The sequence below is a fragment of the Pezoporus occidentalis genome, unplaced genomic scaffold (genome assembly GCF_034315485.1).
Source record: "Pezoporus occidentalis ecotype Australia unplaced genomic scaffold, CSIRO_AGI_Poc_V1 ctg68, whole genome shotgun sequence".
Lineage (NCBI taxonomy): Eukaryota > Metazoa > Chordata > Aves > Psittaciformes > Psittacidae > Pezoporus > Pezoporus occidentalis.
Genome location: NW_026916030.1, coordinates 2,140,419 through 2,162,566, shown reverse-complemented (window position 1 = coordinate 2,162,566; position 22,148 = coordinate 2,140,419). Strand labels below are relative to the sequence as shown.

The window sequence follows — 22,148 nt, the reverse complement described above, 5'->3', positions numbered from 1 at the left end:
GCCAGCCTCTCTCCTCTCAGCCCCGCTTCAGCTTCACAGAGCAGAAACATGCACTCAAAGGGACAGTAAATTGCAACTCAGTCACGTCCAGCCCTACCAGATGGAGCCCCATGGGCTTCCTTGGAGAATCCCCATGAGTAATGGCCATGCAGGGTGGCGAGGGAAGGGGTGGCAGGGATGTTGTAGAGTAAAGAGGTTCCTTTTCATAACAATTGCTGTTGCTCATTGTCAAAGAGGAGGAATTGGATTGTGGGTCCTGCCTGGGCTTTATGCTGTTAGTGCCTGATGAGGGTGCTGAGGTGCAGCTCGAAATGAGGAGATGAAGTTGAAGTAATGGGCACATCTGTTGTGAGTTGTGCTTGCTTCTGTTTCTGATCTCCACCATCCCCAGGGCGTGGATCAAAGCCTGCCAAAGCAGGGAGCTGTGTGCAGCATCACCCGGTAGGGTGGGCAGGGGCATCCTCTCCTTTCCAAGGTCCTCACAAGTGCTGGGAGTCAGGGCTGTGCTTACCATGGGCTTTACTGACATCATTCAATGACTTTTAAATGGACCCAAGTTCAGTAGCAATTAATAAGTATTGTTAAGAAGTGCATCAGTACCAAGCCCTGGATGGATTATGCTGAGATGATGAAGAGTGTGGGTCTCGGCTGCTCCCCCAGCAGCTGGGTGGGAGCGCAGGCAGGGGAGCAGCAGGGCTCCTCGGATCACAGCAAGCTGGAAGAGCCTGTGAGCTTTAGTGGAGCACAAACAGATCTTTAGAAAAGTGATCTTTCTTTTCTTCTCCTTCCCTCTGCTCACCCATTGCCCTCTGTTCTGATCAAAGCGCTTCACTTCGTTTATTTGACTTGAAACTCTTGTTCTTGCAGCTTTAAACTTTGCAGTTTTACCTTTGCTTTTCCCTTTTATCTTCTTACTTTTCCCTCCCTTATTGTCACAATGGATGGGAGATCTGAACTCTCTCACCTTCCCTCTCCTGATCCTGAGGTTTTTTGGTGTTACCAAGTTAGATCATTGAACTCTATGGTTCTCATTGATGCTGCTGTTTGAGGGAGAGTTGCTTTGCAGGGAAGTTTTGTCTGAAGAACCAGGATCTCCCCACCGTATCCCAGCTCCCCAGTCTGTGGTTCAGCCTGTTCTGTACCCATCTCTGCTGCTGGTGCTGTGCTCCCCCTCCTCTGTAGCAGGCTGTGTACCCAGCATTCTTGTGCTGTGTGTGGCTGCAGAGCAGGGCTGGAAGTCAGCACAGACTTTGCACCACCTGATGCTGTTACCTGCAGCCTTTAGGAGGTGGGAGAATCTGCCAGCATCCGGAGTGTTCGTGGCTGTTCTGATGTCTGTGCCAGACGGGTCTGTGCACAGGGACCTTTGTATTATGGCTATAAAAATCTCTTGATAGTGAAGTCAGCAATTCAAGCAATGGTATCAGGGGTTGCCTTTTAAAAGTGTTTAGCAGTAGGTATTTCCCTGTGCTTCTGGCCATGCTTTATATGCAGCCCCACGGCTGCTATCCCTGCAGCAGTTTCCCCACGGCCTGTCTTGTCAGCTTGCTGTCAGGAACAAGCCTCATGCTCATCCTTCTGCCGTGCTCACCCGCACCTCACACCAGCCTGTTCTGCCAGCACATGAGCCCATTTGCTGCAGGTGAGCTGGTGAGGCCAGGATCCTGTGCAGCAAATGGGCATTAACCAGCTTTATCCTCTTAGGAATGGCTGTGTTTATATAGCTGTCACCTCCCTTTGGAGGTGCTGCCTGGCAGGACTGCTAATGTGCCTCTGCCTGCGAGTGCAGCAAACACTCAGGTGTGCTCAGTAATGAGAAACCTGTCCCCAAAGCTGTGGGTGCTGTCACCACCCATCTCCGTGTCTGTGTCTGGCAGCTCTGCTGCTCCATTACTGGGTTTGTTATACCCGCCTCTGCTTTTAAACTTGGTTTTGTGTGGGAGAGATATTTATTTCCCTTTTCTTCTGGTGCGTAGTTTTGGGAGGAGGTGTGAGAACGCTCTTGTCTTGTGAGTCAGTTGAGTGAGCAGCAGAGTGGGTGTGCAGAGATGTAGGATACCCCAACAGTAGCAAGGCAGATAGAATAGTGCAGCTGAGACACTCAGCAGTGCTTCACTGTGGCTTTGAGTAGATCTCTTTTCTGTGCCCATCATTTCTCACTGACTGTGGTGATCTGGATGCTCAGGTACATTTACAGTGCTTGGAGAGGGACCTGTCAGTCTCAGAGGCTTCTTTTGCTGCTATCCCTTTCCTGTCATTGGGCTGTTCAAGATCTGTATGGTAACAGTATGGTAACTAGTAAGAAAAGATGTGGTCTTGCGGCCTGGGCTGTGTCTGTGTCCAGTGCTGTGTTCTAGGTAGTGCTGGTCAAAGGCCAGAGGAGCTCTTAAACCTTTTCTAGTGCAGCAGGGAACTTGAGCCCTCAGCTCCACTTCCTGGCTGTGGCAGGGAGCCTGGTTCCTGTCGTGGGGTGCAGGCTTGTTGGCCTTTGGTTGCAAGGTACAGGAGGCCAGACAAGTGTGCAGGAGGATCTTTTCCACCCCTGATGTGCTGCCTTGGGAAGGGTGGTACTGGGGAGGGCAGGATGCTGCTGGTAGGGGTGGGAGCTGGTTGTGCAGTGCCTGGCACTGAGGTGGATGTGACCTGGACAGCAGCAGCACGGCTTGGTCTTTGTATGCTGTTACCATCAGCTACTGCAGCTCGCTCGCATCTTCTTGAAAGTGAGGGTACATGCGGGTGGGCAAGGGGGATGGCATCAGCCATCTCATGCTTCCCCAGGGAGGAAAGCATCCTGAGGCTAGCATGAGGCTGCGAATCTCAGCTGTCTGCAAAGGAGAAATGAGCTTGTTCAGAGCCTCAGACGGTTTCTGCCTTTCATGTTGCTGGGAGGTGTGTGTCCCAGAAGCACCCAGGTCTGCGCAGAGGAGAGGGATGTTTGTTGTGCACTTGTCTGGTCTGGCTGTATCTCCATCTTCAGCCCACTGCTGAGATTTCTTCCTGTTGTAACTTTCTCTCCCGTTGGGAGCCTCATTTTTCTGTTGGTCCTTGCTGGAGCAGTGGTGTTCACTGTGTGTCACAGGCACACGGAGTTGTCCTGGTTTGGCTGGGATAGAGTTAATTTTCTTCCTGGTAGCTGGTGCAGTGCTGGGTGGTTTTCGATGTAGTGTGAGAATAACATTGATAAGACACCCATATCTTAGTTGTTGCTGAGCAGTGCGTACAATGGGTCAAGGACTTCTAGTTTCCCATGCTATGCCAATGGGGAGATGCACAGGAAGCTGGGAGGGAGCAGAGCAGGACAGCCAACACGGGATATTCCATACCAAGCACGTCATGCTCGGGATAGAAACTGGAGGAGTTGGTCAAGGTCAGAAGTATTTGTCTGTTTAAATCAGCAGTGCTTTGTGAGCATCCTCCTCCTCGCTTAGTGTGTTCCAGCAGCATGAGGTCCTGAGCCTCCTGCTGACCCTGCCCCAACCTCACACAGCCACACTCGTGCTTTTCTCTTGGGTTATTTCTGCCTTCCCTACCTTCACTTCACCTTAAGCACACCAGGAAAAAAACCTCAGCAGCACTACCCAGATAAATCCATCTGGTCTCTGTCTCAGCCTCATTTAACCTCCCATTGAGGAGATTGTATCACATGGTATTCAGCCGAAACCTATTACCTTGCATGCCCAAGCATATCACATTGAATTACCTTCACCCACAGGCCTGGAGTGTTTGCTAATAGCTAATGGCACCTCTTAAGTTTGAGGTGATTTATGTGAACGCGGTGTTCTCATGGTGCAGCAGTTGGTGTTTCAAGCAGGGCTTAGCAAGGGAATGCTGTCGGGCTCTGGAGGAAGGTGAGGAGCTGAAGGCAGCCTGGCCTTGCACCCTGTGCTGGCTTTTCCCAGTGTTCCCATTCCTCACCACCGCCCCATACAACGCAAGTGTTACTAAACCGGGACCGGCTGCTCCTGGCTGCACATAGAAGAGATGCAGGAGGGCTCAGTGCTCTGTGTGCCACCTCTGGGTGCTGGGCAGCTTGTGGTACACCCGGAGGGTCAGGAATTTCCTGGGAATGATGCGATGTGCCACAGGCCACATGCCATTCCCTGCCCTCAGCTGTGCCTGGCTCTGTGGGGGATGATGGTTTCTGATGGCAGAAGCAGGTTCGCTTGTGTCATTGCTGATTTTTGGCAATTTGCTGCAGGTGTAGGGGAGAGCTGGTATGAAATTGCTGTAAAGGACAAAATCAAAAGCTGATTATGGTGATGTGATGCAATTTTCTCTCCTCTTTCTACGCCTCATCAGTGGAAGTGTAACAGCCTTTCTGCAGGTCAGGGTCAGATGCGCTAACAGGCAGCAAGCCAGGCCTGGATGTAATCAGGGAATCATGGAATGGTTTATGTTGGAAGGGACCTTAAAGCTCACCCAGCTCCAACCCCTGCCATGGGCAGGGACCCCTTCCACTAGAGCAGCTTGCTCCAAGCCCCTGTGTCCAACCTGGCCTTGAGCACTGCCAGGGATGGGGCAGCCACAGCTTCTCTGGGCAAACCAAGCATGCTGCTCTCCTCCCTGGCGTGGTGAGGGAGGGCTGCGGCTTGCAGGAGGCAGAACAGTGACTGCAATGAATCAATCACTTGGGAGTTCTGTTACTCGGGTTTCATTCCTTGGCACAAAAATGAGCTGGCCGTGGTTATTCAGTTATCCTTCGTACCACCAGTGGGAAATCTGGTAATGTAAGGAGCCTGCATCAGTATTATTTATGTGCGGAGGAGCTGTGCTTGCTGCCAGGGGGAAGCAGCAGAAATCCTACAGGTGCCCAAGTCTTCCCCTCACCCCCTTTTTAATAACTGAATAACCCAATCTGATGTCTCTCTAGGATCAATAATAGCACAGGGCAGGTGATGGCAAACAGAAAACATGAAGGAGTGTGTCTCAGAACAGATCTGTGAGCAGCTTTCATCCTCTGAAAAGCAGAGGTGGCCTGGCCTGGTCAATGAGCACAGTGTGCAGGCTGCTCCTGCTGCCCCAGTGACTTTCATCTGCTCTTTCTCTGTTAGCGTTGCTCTTGGTCTCTATTTCAGGGTCATGTCTGGGAGCTGGCTCTAGTTCAGCAGCCTCTGTTCCCAGCTCTGTGCTGCCCTCACTGCAGGGACACAGTGCTGGCCAGGAGCCTTATCCCACACACTGACCCATAGGAGGGGGTGCAAGTCCTTTGGCTGTGCAGGTGAGCACTGGAAGGTTAAAAAGGAGAGTTTCTTGCTGGGACGCTTGGCATGTGTGTGTTCTCTTCACCGTCCACATGGTCCTAGGCTGGTCCTTGCTGCAGTGGGACAAGGTTGGAGCATCCGACCGTCTCCATCCCAGGCTGGCTGCGGGCCCAGCATCGCCGGTCCTTTCTGTGGGATGTGGAATTGTGTGGGCAGTCAATAGACATGGATAAAATAAAGTTGTGAACGGCAGCAGGAGCTGAAATAGCAACATCAATAGCAGCTCCCAGATAATGATCTAATTAGCACAAACAACGAGCTTCCACTAATGACTCTTGTTCTTCCAGCCCCTTCCTTTCTGCTCGCCTGTCCTTATTGACTCCTCTGGCAGGGAGCAGCTCCTCTCTGCTGTCTCCAGGGCCCAGGCTTTGGAGAGTTGTTTACTGGCTGCCTTTGAATTACTTCTGCAGAGGATGTTTGCTCTGGTGCGTGGGACGGCTGCGTGCGGAACGGGGAGGGAGGGGAGTTGGCTCCTTGGCTTTTGGAGCTTGCTGCAGGCCTTGGGAAAGTTGTGCTCTGCTGCATGTCCCCGGTTGTAAAAATAAGGCTTCTGACGTTCACTCCTTGCTGTGGAGGGGGGGTGACTGCATGTGAAGGGCTGGGGAAGATGTGAGTGAAAGATGCTTGACAGGAGCAAAGCTGCGAGATGGTCATGGGAGCAGCAGAAACCAGCTGCTGCTGTCTGTGCTGTGAGCCTCATCCCTGCCTCTCTCCCACTGGAACAGCCTCTTTCATGCTGCTAAAGCCCCAGCTAAAGACGTGTTATACAAATCGAGGTGTTCTTGACTAACCCCTCCTTGCAGCAGCTTCTGCGTGCCCTGAGTGTTGAATTTCTGTGCTTCCTGAGCTGTTTAATTTCTGTCTCCCAACCTTCAAAATCAGCCAGGTTAAACCTGGAGGCTCAGGAGCTTCCCAGCCCGGTTGGGAACACCAGGGAGCATGGAGGATGCTCAGGGCTCTTGCAGCCATGGTGGAAAGGGCAGCAGGAGCAGTTGCTGCCACCTGGACACTGGGGATTGCTGCTGCCCAGGGACCTTGAGGTGGTGCAGGGAGCAGTGTGAGCGCAGGAGAGGCTGCTTGCACCCTAGGCATGGGCACCACGGGGTCTCCGGTCTGGCTCCTCATGGTGCTGGACACCAGCAGAGCCCAGCCTGGGTCTGGAGCCACCAGCACAGAGCTGCTGCTTGACACGGCAATAGCCATGGGTGCTCTCCTCATCCCGAGCCGTGATGCTGCAGCCAGCCTGTCTTCCCCCTCTCCCAGAGGAGCTCATTATGGTGATGTTAATGAGGCAGAGGTGCTGATGCTGCCCGGGGTTTAATGACTCTCCTCCAAGTTCCCTGCTGTTGCAGACAGCAGAAGGGTGGGTTGGAGGCAGAGGTGGGTGCAGGCAGCAGTGGATCTGCCTGTTGCTGCAGCCTCGTGCAGCCCCAGCACTGCCATTGGGGCAGCTCGGTGGGTCAGTGTGTCCAGGCAGTGGGAATGGGCTGGAGAAGGGTATTCCTGGGATGGGCTGGTGCCAGGATTCAGCCTGGGACAAGCGGGATCTGTCTGGGGAGACAGGGAAGAAATACTTGTGTGCATGTGGCCAGTGTGTACCAGGATGCTCTAAGAACTAGAAATGACTTGAGCAGAGGTGCTGGAGCACTTATGTAAAATATCTAAATAAATCTTTAATATTTCTAATTGCAAATGTACATAAATTGCACGGCCACATCATTGCTTTGAACACCAACAACTTTCTCTGTACATTATTACATAGTTTAAAAGGAGCTGAAGGAGGTTCAGCAAACACTTCCACTTTGCTTGGTTTTTAAACATACTTACAAAAGATTTGTTTTTCTTTATAAGAGGATATAAAACATAGTGACTGCTTATCAGGAACGAGTATCAGCCTAAGCAGATATACAGAGAGAGGTATATCTTAAGACACAGTGATGTATGATAAAGGAATATGTGAGCATGGAGGCTGCACTCTGGGGTACTGGTAGCTGATGCAGAACCACATGGCATTTACAGCAGTGTCACAGCTCGGGTATCTGGGGGAGTCAGTGCTTGACCGTGACACCCTCTTCCCAAGCGTGGTTGTTCTGGATGTTGTGCAACGCCCTCGAGGTTGGATTTGGTTTGTAAAGCCCGGGAGCTGTGTGCTGCTGCGCTGCTCTGTGCTCCCTCTCCCCCATGTGTCACGTTCCCCATGGGAAGAGAAGGCGGCAGCAGTTACCTGTGCAGGGCTGGAGAAGGGCCACAAGGCCAAGCCCCAGGCTCAGCAGCCAGAGACCTGCTTGGAGATGGGAGATGCTCCTTCCCAGGGCTACTTCAGGGATCTCGTGGTGGCCACCAGGCCACGTGCTCTGCCCCACACCAGGTCCCAGTGGGTCAGGCTGGGATTGCTCTGAGTGCTGATCCCAACAGTGGCTGGGGTGGGAAAGGGGATGCTGCAGGGAGCTCACCCCAGGGACAGTTGTTCCCTTTGGACTTTCTGCCTCTCCTCCTCCAGGCAGAGCTGTGTGTTATGGACAGGGCAGTGACCAGGCTGGACACTGCTGGTGGTAGTGCTGCTGACAGCATTTCCTGGGGTCACAGGGTGCAATGAGCCCCTTGCAGGTCAACCCCATGGACCACGCTGTGGCTGTCCTGGGTGAACGCATCAGAGCATTTCCCATCTCCTGTGATGAAGAGTTCTCTCCTTGTTCGTCACAGAGCAGACCTCAGTGTGTTTCCTATTGCATCTGGGTATGGATATTGGTAGCAGGGAAAAGCTGAGAGCGCTCTGAACTTTGGGAATGACTGATTATGTGCCGGCTGCTTTCCTAGGAGAGCCTGTAATGCCTTGCTTAGGGCCAGCAAGTCCCTTTGCCCTTTAGGAGTACTTGTAATAGCAGGACCAGTGTCCTGCACCCTGCAGCAGCCTATGGGGCTGGCTCCCAGCCCCAAGGATTCAGCATGTTCTCACAGTGCAATCAGTGCTTTACAACTGCAGAAGCAGGAAACAAACCCAGTCAGACTCAAATGACAGTGCAGTGATGCAGGACTCTTTGGATGGCAGCAAGATTTGCTTAAACTGGTGCAAAAGGGGCTGGTGACTACACTGTAGTATTAGTTGGCATGGGGAAGGACTTGGGTCCCTCTGATCTTTTGGCACTGAAGCCATAATCCCTGTCCACAACGATGACACTTACAGCCTGCAGAGACCTTGGGATACCGCTCAGTCCATTTCATCCCCTTTACGTGGAACTTGGCTCATTTTTGACAAGCATTCACTACAGTTTAACAAAACCCCAAATCAAAGCTCTTACAACAGAATCCTTGAGGTGGGCCAACCCCAAATCTGGATCCCTGGCTTCTCTCCCTGCCCCTTCCCTCAGATCCCCAAGGGAGGAGGCTGAAATCATAAACCTGGGTGTGTGGATCCAGATTTGCAAGCTTGAGTCCCCCCTCTCCAAAACAGCGGTGAGATACAGCCAAATCCTGCCCGAACAAGCAGCACCAGCGGTTACTATGTACACCTGTTAGTGAGATAGATACGGTACAGTCAACACGGAGAACATGGACCCCAAAATATTAAGACTTGTATTAAGGTAAAAGCCCGAGTGTGGTTGTGTCTCAGTTACACTCGGACATGGTTGCACTGGAACAGCCTCTTACTGGAGGAAGCACAAGAAAGAGAAAAGGAACCGGAGCTGCTCAGGAACCATTCGGGATGGAGCTTTGCTCCGGAGCTGCAAACACCACTCGGGCTTGCCTCTGGTATTGCTGTGCTCGTGTGCACACACACCCCCCAACACACATACATGTACAGTCCGTAAGTAACAGAAACACAACGTGAAGTGACAGAACTGAGCCTGGAGCTGCAAACCTACCCCAGAACCTGCTCACGAGAGGGTCACGGTTAGGTCCGGTTGTTGATAGGTGCAGGGAAGGAGATGGGGAGGAATGGTAGGGACCTACTGTAAGGAGCCTTTGTCCTGATTGGGATTTCTTTTCATAGGGGCTCGGGGAACTGCGCCGCAGCTCCGGGAGGTGCCGGCACTGGAACTTTCAAGGTTCTAATGACTCGCTGTGGCAGGATTTAAGCATTCCTGCTGGCTCAACAGAACAATGTGTGTGCAGTGCCTGGCACGTCCGAGTTAACCAGGAGTTTGTGACAGATGGGGCGGGGGGAGCAGGGCCTTGGCTTGTGGTTGAGGACATTGAATTGTGCGGTGCTGAGCTCCAGGACTAAACAATTGTTTTGTGGGCGGTTCTTTGTCCCACTGACTGCATCCCAACTTTGCATCCGTGTCTGAATGGAAACGCACCGCCCGCCCCGGGCCCTGCCGGCGTTTCCATTCCTCGTGTTCCTTCTCTCTTGGAAAACTCCCATCTCTGCAACACAAGTATTTGGATCTCAGACCCCATCAGCTCTAAACGTGGGCAACAGTGGCTTAGAACAGTCGCTTTTTTGCAGGGTGGTTACCATGTACTTGAGACAGTGGCAGCTGGAAGTGTACGTACCCAGCGGTTCGCAGTACCCTGTGTGCTCCTAACCTGCCTGGGTCTTTCTCCGGTTGGACCCTTGTCAGTTTGGTGCGGTTCTTCCAGGCCAGCTGCGCTAGTCTCCAAAATTCATCTGTCATTAACACTTATTCCTGCTCTCTGAGGAGCTCCGGCTGGGGTCTGCTGGGACCGCCCCACGCTGCGGGGCTGGCGGCATGCGCAGACCTCAGTGCACCGCGTCCTCTCCTCCATGGCCCGAACCGCACCGGGCTCGGCCCAGGGCTTCCCGGGACCAGAGAAGCGTTTGGGAACAAAAGGCATCATCTTTAGCTGTGAAAACAACTGCATGTGGTGAGTGCTGTGAATGAGCCTGGGGGGCAGCATGGCAATGCAGAGCTTACTGGCAAAGTGTCCTGCTCAGGCAGCCTAGGTGGGGTGAGGCTGGAGACGGTACCTGAGCTGTGCAGAGCTCAGTGAGCATCCTAGTCCCTTTGTACATTTACACATGGCAGGAGGAGCTAGGAGAGGCGTTGAGCAGTGTAATAAACCTTAGTGGGAGGAACAGGCAGAGGTCCTGTACACTGTACACTGTCATCCGTATCTCAGAGAGAGCTCTGGGGCTCTTGGTTACGAGTGACCTGCTCTGAGAGTGGGAGTCATGAAGTGCTACCTTAGAACAACCACAACCCAACAAACACACCGCGGCGGCGCGCTCCCCCGTTAAGGAGGTGACCCCTCCGCTGAGCACAACGGGAATGTGCCGGGATCTGCGTCTCAGCAGCTGGGAAAGTCTAATCCTGGCTTATGCCTGCACAGTGCTCCTGACAAGGGGCCTTTCGGTGGTGGCTGCTGTTCTTGGTGGTTACTCCCTTATGAGCATGTTTTACATTCTTCGAGCCGGTTAATTTCCATGCAGTGCTCATTCCCAATTTAAAGAGGACAGTATTCCAGAAAATGGGATCTTTTTTTTTCTAATGCATACTGTGAAAGAAAAGAAATACAATTACCGATCTTCATGGTTCTTCAGGGCTTTTTTTTTTTTTCTTCTTTGTCTGTTTTTCTCCCCAGAAACAGTAAAAATCTCTGCACAGAGCATTACACCCCCATACGAACCCTCTGGCACACAAGAAGCTGGTGAGCTCACATAGCCCCTCACTCCCCCTCTACCACACTGGGCACAGGAAATCCAGCCCCTGCTCCTCATTCACAGCTCGGGACCAAGCTCAGGCAACATATATTTATTCTGTGGCTAGAAGTGTGTCTGGGCAGGGCAGGATGGCAGCGCCCCGGGGGCTAGCGCTTACATGGGCTCTTCCCCATTACTTGTGTGAGCTGAAGCTGTAGAGAGGCATCAAGTCGCTGTTCAGGTGCCAGCTCCTCCCTCCACTTGCACGCCAGAGCCTTGGGCTTGCTCTGCTCCCCTGGGCTGCCCAGGGACCACCAGCAATGCCCTTCTCACTGCCCTGCAGCACCCCTTTGGCTGCTCCAGCACCCAGCCTGTGCCCTGCCCTCTCATCTGGACTGTGCTCCCTCTCTGCTGGAGTTAATTCAACACTAATCCTCCTGCAGTGCCCCTGTGGCCTCACAAAAGCCATGTAAGGAGGCTGGGCTGGGCTCGGGGCTTGCTTTGGGAGAGGGCTGTGATCCCAGGGGAGTCACAGGAGGAGCGGGTGCTGCATCCCTCGTACAGCTACATCCAGCAGCACCCTCTAACTGGACTTTACTGGGCCCCTGCCTGCTGCAGGCTCTGCCCAGCTCCCTTTGTGTCGCTTACTGCAATGACAAGGATGTTACTCCTTGTGGGGAGGGGTGAGGCGTATCCTTTGGGCAGTTTAGAAGGAAAAAAAGGTAACTTTTGTTTAAACACTGATTGAAATCCAACAGTGACAGCAACGCTCAAATATATGTTATTTCCTTATGCCACTCATCTCACACTCGATCTTTCCGTCCCCTCAATGTGCTGGCATTAGCATCTCCCACAGAGGCTCAGTCAAGCGCCGTCCGCAGTAAGGAGCGGGGTCCTCAGGGGGAGCAGCCGTTCTCTGAAGCTCACGCCTGCTGCTGCACGGTCTCTGTGGCCTCCTCCTGCGGCTCCCTCCGCGGGTTAACAATTACTGCTGTTTCTGAATTCGCCATTCTCTGTAATCTGCAATTTAGTTGGGTTTGTGGGGGAGATCCCATTACGTGTCTGCATGCTGTACCTCTCTTTGAGCTGAGTAAGGGCACTCATTAACCGTGCGTTGGCAGCATCCAGGGAAGCAATGCGTTTCTCCTGCAAGCAAAGGGGCAGAGGGGAAGGGTCAGTGGGAAGGCATGGGGACGTGTCCCTCCGTGGTGCCTCTAGGACCAGGACCTTTCTCTTTGGCAGCCTAAGGGTTTTAGGGGTTTTTAAGTGCTACAGAGCGTTTCTGGAAGTCCCCTGCTTTAGCAGGGACACAAACGGGCTTTGCCCGTGCAATGTGAGCTGAATTCCTGTCAGCATCCTGAGGAAAATGGAGGTAACGCAGTTTAATTTCCTCCGTGATGCAGAAATTCATTGTACTGTTTGCAGCTGCTAAAAGGTGGTAAGATTCCTTTTCTAAACTCAAGCTCTCCCAGGATGGTTTTTCCTTCAGTGTTTAATTGACTTTATTACCATAAATTAATAGTTTGAATGACTTGTGCTGTCCCAGGATGGCTTTGATGGCAACTCCTCCCCATCGCAGTATTGTAAGGATGAGAGCAAGAGCTTCTGTGTTGCAGCCACTCCTGTTCTTTGCCAGTGTCATCATCCTCCTGTCTGCCACTAACAAAAGGGAACAGAACTGACTCAGGAGTAGTGCTTCTGTGTAACTTTGAAGGTCCCTCATGTATGAACATGTCCAACACTGTTGTACAGCCTTAGATGATAAAAAGAGATCTATGCAGGATGTGCAGGGCCCATGGTAAGAGCCTCACATGTAACACAGTGTGGCAGGAGGCAGCACAGCAGGTTGAGAGGTGCTGTTTGCAAGGCTCCCACCTTACAGACCCCCCTGTATGTGCCAGGCTCCAGGGAACGGGAGGATCTGCTGGCTTTGAACATCCTACAGAAAAACAGGGATTCTTGTACCAAAGTTACCACTGCCTCAGCACCTTTTTAATTAGCTGTACGGTGAATTAGTCATGAGCAGTGACGCACAAGTGATTAATAGGGTTGTTAAGAGTAAGCCTAGAATATAGTATCACCTAGCCCCAACCTGGAGGAAGGCCTGCCTGCTGAGAGGATGCCTAAACAAATCAGAGTGTATTTTCAGGTTCTCTTTTCCAAGCCTGCTGTTTGAACCCATCATCTGATGCTCCTCTGCCACTGTACTCCCCAGCAATAACTGAGCTTCCCGATCCTCCAAACCACAACCCAAAGGCTGAATAAACCGCGTTCTCTTTGCTCTGACCAGGCTCTGTGTTCCTTGTGCCCAGGTCCTGTGATCCTTACTGGAACATGAAGCACCAAGCAAAGCTCTGAGGGCCTCAGGACATGATCCTTCCATAAACTGAATTATGGGCACGATCCTTCCACAAAGTGCCACCCCCCTCATCCTCCGTGTCACCTCCCAAGCGCCGCGGTTGGAACCACTGTATGAATGTGACTGCTGTGACAATAAACCAGTAACTCCTGAACCTGGCTCTGTCCCTGGCTGCAGCCTGGTGCTGACTCACCCAGTGCAGTCTCACCATGCCTGAGCTGGCCCTGCTGCAGGGCAGGGGGCTGCACGGTGGCAGAGTCACCCCACAAAGTGCTGCAGCCCCTGGCAGTGGGACTCACCTGTGCATCGATAATCTTCTGCTTGGAATCCACAGCAGCCTGCATTTCTGCATGGTCCTTCTTTAACTCCTCCTCAACTGACATCAGCCTGGTCAAACAGACAAAGAGCATTACACGTGTTGGGCTCTGCTAAGCCCAGGTGTTAGCCTCATAACACACCTGAATCAGCCACCCAGAGTGAATGATACAGATCATGGCCCCATTCAGGCCCTGACACTAAGGAAGTAAAGGGGTGATGTACGTCTCTGAAGCGCACAGGGAGAGGTGGGAACTCTCTCTTGAAGAGGGACTCTTCATCAGGGATTGTGGTGATAGGACGAGGGGCAATGGGTTCAGACTTAAACGGGAGATTTACTTTGGATATAATGAAGAAATTCTTCCCTGTGAAATTGGTGAGGCACTAGAACAGGTTTTCCAAGGAAGCTGTGAATGCTCCATCCCTGGCAGTGGTCAAGGCCAGGCTGGACAGGGCTTGGAGCAACCTGGAGTAGTTGAAGGTCCCCTGGCCCATGGCAGGTCCTTTCCAACCCAAACCACTCCGTGATTCTATGACCTGCAGTTGTGCATTTGAGCATAAAGGAGGCACACAGTCATTGGCACTCACCTTTTACACACAAACCAAGAGTTTAGAGCCAGTCTTTTCTCTGGCTCTTCTCTAGAGCTCTCTGCAGCACTGTCCCAAAGCTTAAGTGATACAGAATGGTGAGGGCTGACCCATGTATGATGGTTCATTACTAGCACTAGGCTGGTTTGGCTCAGGTGAAGGCTGCACTGAACATTCTGTGTCTCGGACAAATGTAAACACCACATCCCACTGGGTGGAAGAGATTTATAGCTAGGAGTAATGGGATGGTGATGAGAGCTTTAGCTAAACACCAGGAAAAGAACATTTTGATCACCACATATATTGCTCATCGGACAGAGGAGCAAAGATGCCAGATCCTCTGGGAACTGGGGCAGGCTGCCAGCAATCCCCTCATGAAGTTTTGCCTTTGTGAATCAGGGAAGTGTCAGGGTTTTCCTTGTCCAGGTAACACTGATGGGTGGGAGGGAACCCAAAGAGTCGGGGCCTTAAACTGCCCCTGGGAGCTGTAACCCAGACAGGCAGGAAGTGGATAAATCGTGGAAGACCCACATGGGAAACCTGCCTGCAGCTCCAAAGAACCCAGACTGTCCTGAGCTCTAATGCCAGCCAGGCTGCCTGCGCTACCATCACCCCCAGCGCTCCCATGTCCCCTGTACCTGCTGATGATGCCCTTCATCTGGATCTCCTTATCCTCCTGCTGCCTTCGGAGCCGCTCCTCGCTCTCCTCCAGCCTCGCCTGGTATTCCAGCATCAGCTTCTGCGTCGTCTCCTCCTGGCATTTGAAGCGGGTCTCATACTCCTCCAGCTTCTTGTTGGAAATGCGCAGCTTGTCCTGCAGCACCACTAGGTCCTGCTGGTACTACAGCACGCAAGGACAGACACAGGAGGAGAAAACACATGTGGCACGTTACGCAGTAGGGCTTTGCCCTTGCCGGGGTTTCCCCATCGCCCCCTCATGCCCCTCTCCTTGCACAGGACTAGCTGCAAACCCGGGCGGGACGGCCCTGCTTGCCGACACCTCCTCTTCCGTCTTCTCCACTGCGCTAGGAGCGGCGCCGCGTCCGCTGGCGGGCGGTCACTGCCAGGTTCAGAGAACGGGACGTTAGCGGGGTCTGGCATTTCACAGGGGACGCAGGTTAGAGCCAGCGAGAGGTGAACGCAGCCGGCACCGTCCGCACTGCGCTGAGCACAGGCAGGAGGAGCTGCACTGGTGGGATTCTGGCTTTACACACGAGCTCTTCATCGCAGCGCTAAACGTGGGTGCTTTGGACATGCTGGAAGCCAAGAATGAGCGATCAGTGCTGCCTGTGCCCTGCCAGGAGCCAGGCTCTGCTCTCTTGGCACAAGGAGTCACCCTTATCAAGGTGAGGGCAACTGAGCGTACTGAGTGGGGCAGTGAACACCACTACCTTTTGGGGCCCAGCATGTTAAACACAATCAGATGTCAAACCAGGATTCAACCCGAGAAGAGCTGCTGCATGAAGCCAAGATCCCACGGTTGTTGTGTTCATTCAGATGAAGCTAAAATCAGCAGCAGAAGAATCACATAAAGCAATTAAAACAGAGAGCGTTTAACTCAGTGGAGCTGGTTCAGCTCCTGCAGAAGTTCAGCGGTCAAAGTTGCTTTGCTAAAGGAAAATTCAGCTGTAAAAAACCCATCCTAACACAAAGACCTTAATTTAAAAAATTAGCTCTGGAAATAGCCCTGAACCCAGCCCCTGAGCTGGCACAACCTCAGGATACTGAACACGCTGCTGCTAGTGGGACAAGCTGCTTTGAGAGTCAGGTATGGGAAAAGACTTCATCTGAGTTATGAAGTCTGTTACAGAGCTCCAAGTGTTATTTGTGAGCTGACAGAAATGCACTTAAGTGTGTCCTGAATTGACCAGCTGAAAACACAGCCTTCCCCTTTGGCCAGTGCCACCTGTGTAAGCACCCAAATGATGGACAGGGTTGGGTCCCGGTGATGGGGAGTCTGCCCAGCCCATGTCAATCCATGTTACTGTCCCGATACCACTCCACTGACAGCAGGGATTGAAAATTTATGATGCTGATGGGCTTCCTGACCTGCCAAAGCACCCGAGCCATGGCTGGCAGATGGGCAGAGATGGGCACAACACATCACTGATCGTCCTTTAGCAAAGCTTTTACTGCGGCACTGGAAGGACACAGTTTGCACACGTAACCTGCAGCGACGAGGGAACACAAATGCCCATACAGTGACACAGAAGCACTAAAGTCAGACAGAAGGGAGCTGCTTGAACAGGAAAGATTAAATACCTACCCTAGCCTTAACATAGGAGCTCAAATGATAGCAGGAGAGGCCTCAGAGACCGAAGGAGTCGCTCCTGTCTCTAGAACAATTGTCTCATTCTCCGTGACCATTCACGTCTTACAGTAATGGGGAGAGAGGTTATGCTAATGGTGATCTTTAATGTCAGTGACTGATGTGACAGCAAAGTAACAAAAGATGCTGCATGGGAATGAGACAGCAGGCTCCTGGGGTGTGGGGGGGACTCGTGCTCAGCTCGGGACAGGGACCGGTTTGCTGCAATGCCCTCGGTGCTCAGCCTGGCACGCACCGTGTCCACAGTGGAGGGACAGGAGGAGGCCAGCACCCGATTCCTAGTGTGTACTCCTTCAGCATTTCACCTCAGCCTGGTTCCAAAGCTTGTCCCTGTCATCCCTATTGCAGACTCAAACCTCTTTCAGAAGCCCTGCAGTGACTAAAAGCAACAACCCAGTGTGTGATGCACCCGTCTGACAACGCCTCCTCTCTGATTTGTGCCTGTGGGTGTCTGTTCTTAGGTGGTAGCTAAGATTTCTCTACCTCTGTTAACAGCCTGCTGCAAGTGTACCTGGGTCAGCTGCTGCCTGATCAGTGCGTGTCTGTATTTACAGGAATACCCAAGGAGCAGAAAGCCAGTGAGAAATGGGCTGAGCTGTCACAGAACTCTGCCATGCTCTCCCTGGGGCAGCTGGAGCTGACAGTCCCTATGGTACCTGCCTTTGGAATATCCCTTAAGTTACCCGGCGGCAGTCCCACAGTGATGCAGCACAGCAGAACGAGAACAGGAAGGGGGTTTAACATGAACAGAAACACGTCTGTGCTGGAAGAGCAGCAAGGAGGTCGAGGGAGGGGATGCCTCAGTTCTGCGGCACCGGGCAGTGACATGCGGCGGACAGAAGGGAAGCACACTGAGGAACATCCCAAATGCCAACAGTGCCCAACTGCAGGTCCCAGCAGTGCCAGGCTGCAAGGAAGCACCTTGCAGAAGCAGCCACCAGCAAAGATGGGATCTTCCCTGTTCCTGACTCCTCCTCCTTCATCCCTGGTCAGGCCTTCTCTGTCCCTTCCCTGCTCATCCCACCCGAGCCTTGTCCCGGAACAGGGACTGTGGGCTCCAACTGAATACTCTGGAACGTCTCAGCCTCTGGCAGAGCCCCAGGCTGTGTGACACAGCCGTGAGCTCGGGGCAGCATCACTGCACCACGGACGTCACCCCAGTGCTGTCTCTGAGACCAGGATCTGCTCACAGTTCCATTTTGACACGGAAACTGCTTCTTGCTACATGTCCCTGTTGTGTCCCTGCTGGGAGGCTGCCTGCACCTCGCTCTCATCTCTTTTATAGCTGTGTTTAACTCACTTTCTAAGCTTTCCTCCCCTGCAGATGGGAGCAGCAATGGGGGAAGTAACAGGCACTGTCTGGCTCCAGAGTCTGTTGCAGAGCAGCACCAGCACTTGATTCCTGGCTCCTGTTTTTCTTACTTGCTTGATCAGAGGCTAATTCCAGTCACTGAGTGTGTGAAAACCTCCCAGACCTTCCCCAGGAGTGCCCTGTGAGGCTGAGCAGGGCAGAGAAGGCCCCGCTCCTGGGCCTGGACCTGCCACACAGCCCACCCTGTCCCCAGGCTGCTCGCATCAAAGACATTCAAGGAAATCCTCTCTCTATTTAGACACTTGTTTCAATCCAATCAGGTTTTACCTTTTCTGCTTGGCTGAGCTCGTCCTTATTCCTGAGCTTATCCCTGTGCTTGGAATCTGGGTCAATGCTTTCATCTTCTAAAAACTGCATGTTCATATTCAAAAGCCAAGCGGCAGTGCGGTCCAGGGCATTGGGGTTCACAGGAGAAGGGGCCTACAATGAAACATACAACCATAACAAAAGAAAAACCTGTAACAGAAATGGTCGTGAAGCTGGAGAGAGAATTTGCTTCCAAGCCCTCTCCCATGCTGCTCCAACAGCATCCAACAACCTGAGCTACCGGAGCAGACGGGGAGGAACAGCTCCTGCTCTGTATCTGCACATTGGTTTAGATCAAACAGCCTTTGACAGGCCAAATCCTTCCCTGTGCCACCCCACAGAACAGGCGTAGGACACGGTGCTGCAGCGCAGCTTCCTGCTGGAAGGGCCCAGGTTTCAGGTCCTGTCACCTCTGAAGGACATGACCTGAGAAGGCACCGAGGGAAACAGTGGCTTGATGTGGTGTAGGCACTCCACAAGCAGAGATTTCACTCTTCAGCTTCTTCCACTGAGCTGCTTTCTGTGGAGATTCCATACAGATAAAACCAGATCTGCAAACTGAAATGCTGCTTCTGGTCATTCAGGTGCCTTTCTGGAACACAAAGGTTTCTTCTTGGCTGAGACTACACTCAGGATGCTGAAGAGGTCCAAATGCTCCACATCTCGGTAGTGTATCTCTAGGTCTGTTCGTGTAGCAGCTCAGGGGGCAGCTCCATGGTCACTGAGTTAGAGCCACAGCTGCTGTTCAGTGCTAGCCTGGGCAGGGACTGCAAATGGCACTGCCTGAATGTTTTCCAACCACATAACAAGGCTGAGGAAGTCAATGTCCAGCTATTTCTGCTCCATCCTGGCTCACTGTAAACCACAGTAAACAGCTTCTTGGATGAATGCAAATGATCTGGATGACTTGGACAAGGGAATTCAAGTTAATGAGTCAGAAATGTTGGGGACTTTCTCTTCATTCAAAGCTCTGGACTGTGGAGAAACCCAGTCACCAGCAAGCAGCAGAACAGCAGGTTCTGTCCTCGGGAGGAGTGGGGTCTGCTTTCATCACCTCGCTGGGGTTGGAGGCTTCCCTGTGCTGTCTTCTGCTTCCACAATTCCAAGTCCCAGGCTTGGCTCATGAAATCCCTTGCTGTAAACCCTCACCTTTCTTGCATCTCCAGCTTGGGCACTGCATCTGTGGTGGCTGCTCAGAATCCGTGGCTCCAAGGAGCAGTGGCCACCCGGCTTCAGCTCAGCAGTGTAAAGGCCACTGGGAAAGGATGTCAATGAGAGCTCAGCTCGCTCCGCATGGGTCCTTCTGCCTCCTCCTTCCTTCTCTGAATGAGTGAAAAAGGACATCTGATCTCTAGGACAGTCTGAACTCAGCTCAGCAGATGAACTTCAGTAGCAGAGGAAGTGCTTCTGGCTGCTAGGAACGAGGTTCGTGGACTTCTAAAATGGCCACCAAACACGATTCCTTTGTTCTCAAAGTGTTTAATACCACCACCTACAAGCAAGCAGCTTCATTATGGTTCACAGATGGTGCTAATATCCAAGCAGGGAGAGGCACTCTGAGGGCTTCAGGTCTTGAAAGGAGCTCTGAGAGGACCAGAGGGGCAGGCGGAGGATGGATCTGCACACACAGCTTGGCCAGGGCTTCCTGAGGGTGACCCGCAGGTCACTGCTGCCTGCTCCCAAACAGGCTCCTCCGGCAGAGCTCTGTGCCCTCTGTCCCTAATGAGTATTGATCCCCGCTGCACAAATGCGGCTGCGTGGCGTGCTTGCTAATGTCAGTGCTTAGGAATCGATACCGTGTGCACGGAGCTGCTCCAGATGGGGCTGACAGAACAGCCTTGAATGGGCACCGGTGCCAAAGGCCTCCACGGCTGCCTTGTGAAGGAGAGGCAGTTACACCAACTCTGTTCAATACCACACTGCTGGAGTGGTGCCTTAATACTGTGCCTGGGCTGAGATGCAGCGAGCTCTTGTTGTCCACATCCTCTGGGCTTGTGGCACTCTTGCTTTAGGCACGGAGAGGCCCTATGGGGTTAGTTTTCTAGAGGGTTACTTCTGAAATGTCGCATGAATAAATGAGTCCTAGAAAACCACTTTACCCTTGCCAGGAACACCAGAGCGCCCTGGGTCTGTGACCTACTGCTTTCTGGTTTAGCACCATGAACAGTGAATTTGTTTCTCTGCAGACCAGCACGTGGCAGGAGCATCCCTCGGTGGGGAGCACAATCCTTCCTTCCTGCTCTCTCACCTCCCCAGGTGGACTTACAGGAGGGTATCGCAGAGCAAAGAAACAGGAATGTCCAGGAGTGCTCTGGCTTCGCTGGGACAGGAGCAGCAGCAGGGACACTCTCAGTGACAAGAGATGAGGGCCTGGTCCAAGCCTGGGAGATGGCGCGGGGTTGACTATGGCATGGGATGAGAGCCTGGGCATGGAGAGGCAAAGCAGTGACGAGATGGTAGCGCAGGACAGAGGCACGGCTGCCACTGCCCTCGTGTCTCTGCCACCTACTGCCCTGTGGCAGGCACACACCAGCACAGGGAGCGAACACCGATCTGTGTCCCCATCCTCTGCCTCAGGCCAAGCTGGGTGCAAGAGCCGGGGTACCTCCACATGCAATGCCACCACGGGGCCGGCACCCATGCGGTCACTCGGAACCACAGCGACATCCCCTCCCGCTGCAGCGATCCCCACTTGGTCACCCCCTTCTCCCAGTCCACGCTCTGACCCCTTCATCGCCCGGAGCTCGTCCAGCCCCACACTCACCTGCTTGTGCATCGTGCGCTGCTTCATCTCGGGGCTGTCACCCTTGGAGGAGGACGACTGCTGCCGGAGGCGGGCGCCGCTGCCGGGCCAGTCGGGCGAGGAGGACATGATGGTGCCGCTGGAGGGCCGCGGGTACTGCACGGTGCTCAGCAGGGAGGGCGGCGTGCGGCCGCGGGCGGCGGGCGGCGGCGGCGGCGGGGGCTGGTCTATCCGGCGCTGCGGCCCCGCGCTGTTCTGCCGCGGCACCGTGGGCTGCCCGCCCTTCTCGGTCAGCGAGAGCTGCCTGCGGGCCAGCTCCCCGGTGCGGCGGGCGAAGTCCTCGGCGGCGGCGGGCGCGGCGAAGCCGTGCTTGTTGGCCGTCAGCTCCTCGCTGTTGCTGTGGGAGCTGAGCGAGCTGTGGCACTCGGAGCCCGAGTCGCCCAGGCCGCGCGGGGACAGCGGCAGCCCCGCTGCCATCTGATAGACGGGGTTCTGGAAGGAGAGCGGGGCCAGGAGCTGCGGCCGGCCCGGCGCGCTCTCGCCGCTCGGCGTGGTCGGGGTCTGCCCCACGCGGCGCACGGTGGCCATGCCCGTGACGCTGTTCTGCTGAGTCCGTGCGGTCCATACGCCCTGCAACTGCCCCAGCGATGACTGACTGTCATTGAGGGAGTCAGCCGTGCCGGGCGCGTTGGCCCCACTGTCCAAGAGCCGATTGTCCTGCAAGTCCACCATGGACAAACTCTTGCTGCCATTAGACATCTGCACGTCGGGCTCATTGGCCTCTGAGTAACTGGAGCTTCGGGCAGGCGAGGGCTGGGCCCCAGCAGACCTTGTGACAAAAAACAAGTCCTTGTTTTCAGGGGTTGGAGATGGTAACCGTGTGAAATCTATCAGACTGCGGGGAAGGCAGTGCGTAAGGAAGAGGAAAGGAAAACAAAACAAAAAAAAAGAAGAGTTGTGAATGCTGCACCGGAGCAGGAAAAACCCAAATCACTCAGAAGAAATCAGCGTGGCACAGCTGTGTGGGACGGGCCAAACCCAGGCCCTGGGACGCAGGGACAGTGCAGGGGGAGCAGGGGGCTTGGGGGAGCCCTGGGCAGCCCCATGGGGGCAGGCAGGGGAGCCAGGGTGAGTGTATGCGTGGGGAGCGCTGCGCTGTGCAGGATGCATCCCCAGCTGGGCCTGCTCACCATCATGTGTCAGTCACCCCTTCTGCCCCCAGCTGCCTGTACCTGTGCTGCTCCCGTGTGCCCTGCTCTGTACCCAGGCA

At 53.7% G+C, this 22,148-nt stretch overlaps 2 protein-coding genes across 17 annotated transcripts in view; one reads left to right on the top strand and one right to left on the bottom strand.

Moving 5' to 3' along the window:
• The window catches only part of TTLL11 (tubulin tyrosine ligase like 11), a 62,298-nt gene extending 48,919 nt beyond the window's left edge, over positions 1 to 13,379 (top strand). For 5 of the 6 annotated variants that reach the window (XR_009968937.1, XR_009968934.1, XR_009968936.1 and 2 more), the window contains one exon: positions 13,179 to 13,379. The gene's annotated coding sequence lies outside the window, so the exon portion shown is untranslated. Of the gene's footprint in view, positions 1 to 12,168; positions 12,239 to 13,178 lie in introns of all 6 variants that reach the window. The other variant, XR_009968933.1, reaches the window with a different exon arrangement.
• DAB2IP (DAB2 interacting protein) overlaps positions 10,753 to 22,148 on the bottom strand; it is a 167,879-nt gene continuing 156,483 nt past the window's right edge. For 9 of the 11 annotated variants that reach the window (XM_062640938.1, XM_062640935.1, XM_062640939.1 and 6 more), the window contains 5 exons: positions 20,900 to 21,773; positions 18,097 to 18,249; positions 14,767 to 14,969; positions 13,525 to 13,612; positions 10,753 to 12,012 (listed from right to left, as the gene is read on the bottom strand). In XM_062640938.1, the coding sequence (XP_062496922.1) occupies positions 11,845 to 12,012; positions 13,525 to 13,612; positions 14,767 to 14,969; positions 18,097 to 18,249; positions 20,900 to 21,773 (1,486 nt within the window). In that variant the 3' untranslated portion in view covers positions 10,753 to 11,844. The remainder of the gene's footprint in view (positions 12,013 to 13,524; positions 13,613 to 14,766; positions 14,970 to 18,096; positions 18,250 to 20,899; positions 21,774 to 22,148) is intronic. The other 2 variants (XM_062640936.1, XM_062640937.1) reach the window with 2 other exon arrangements.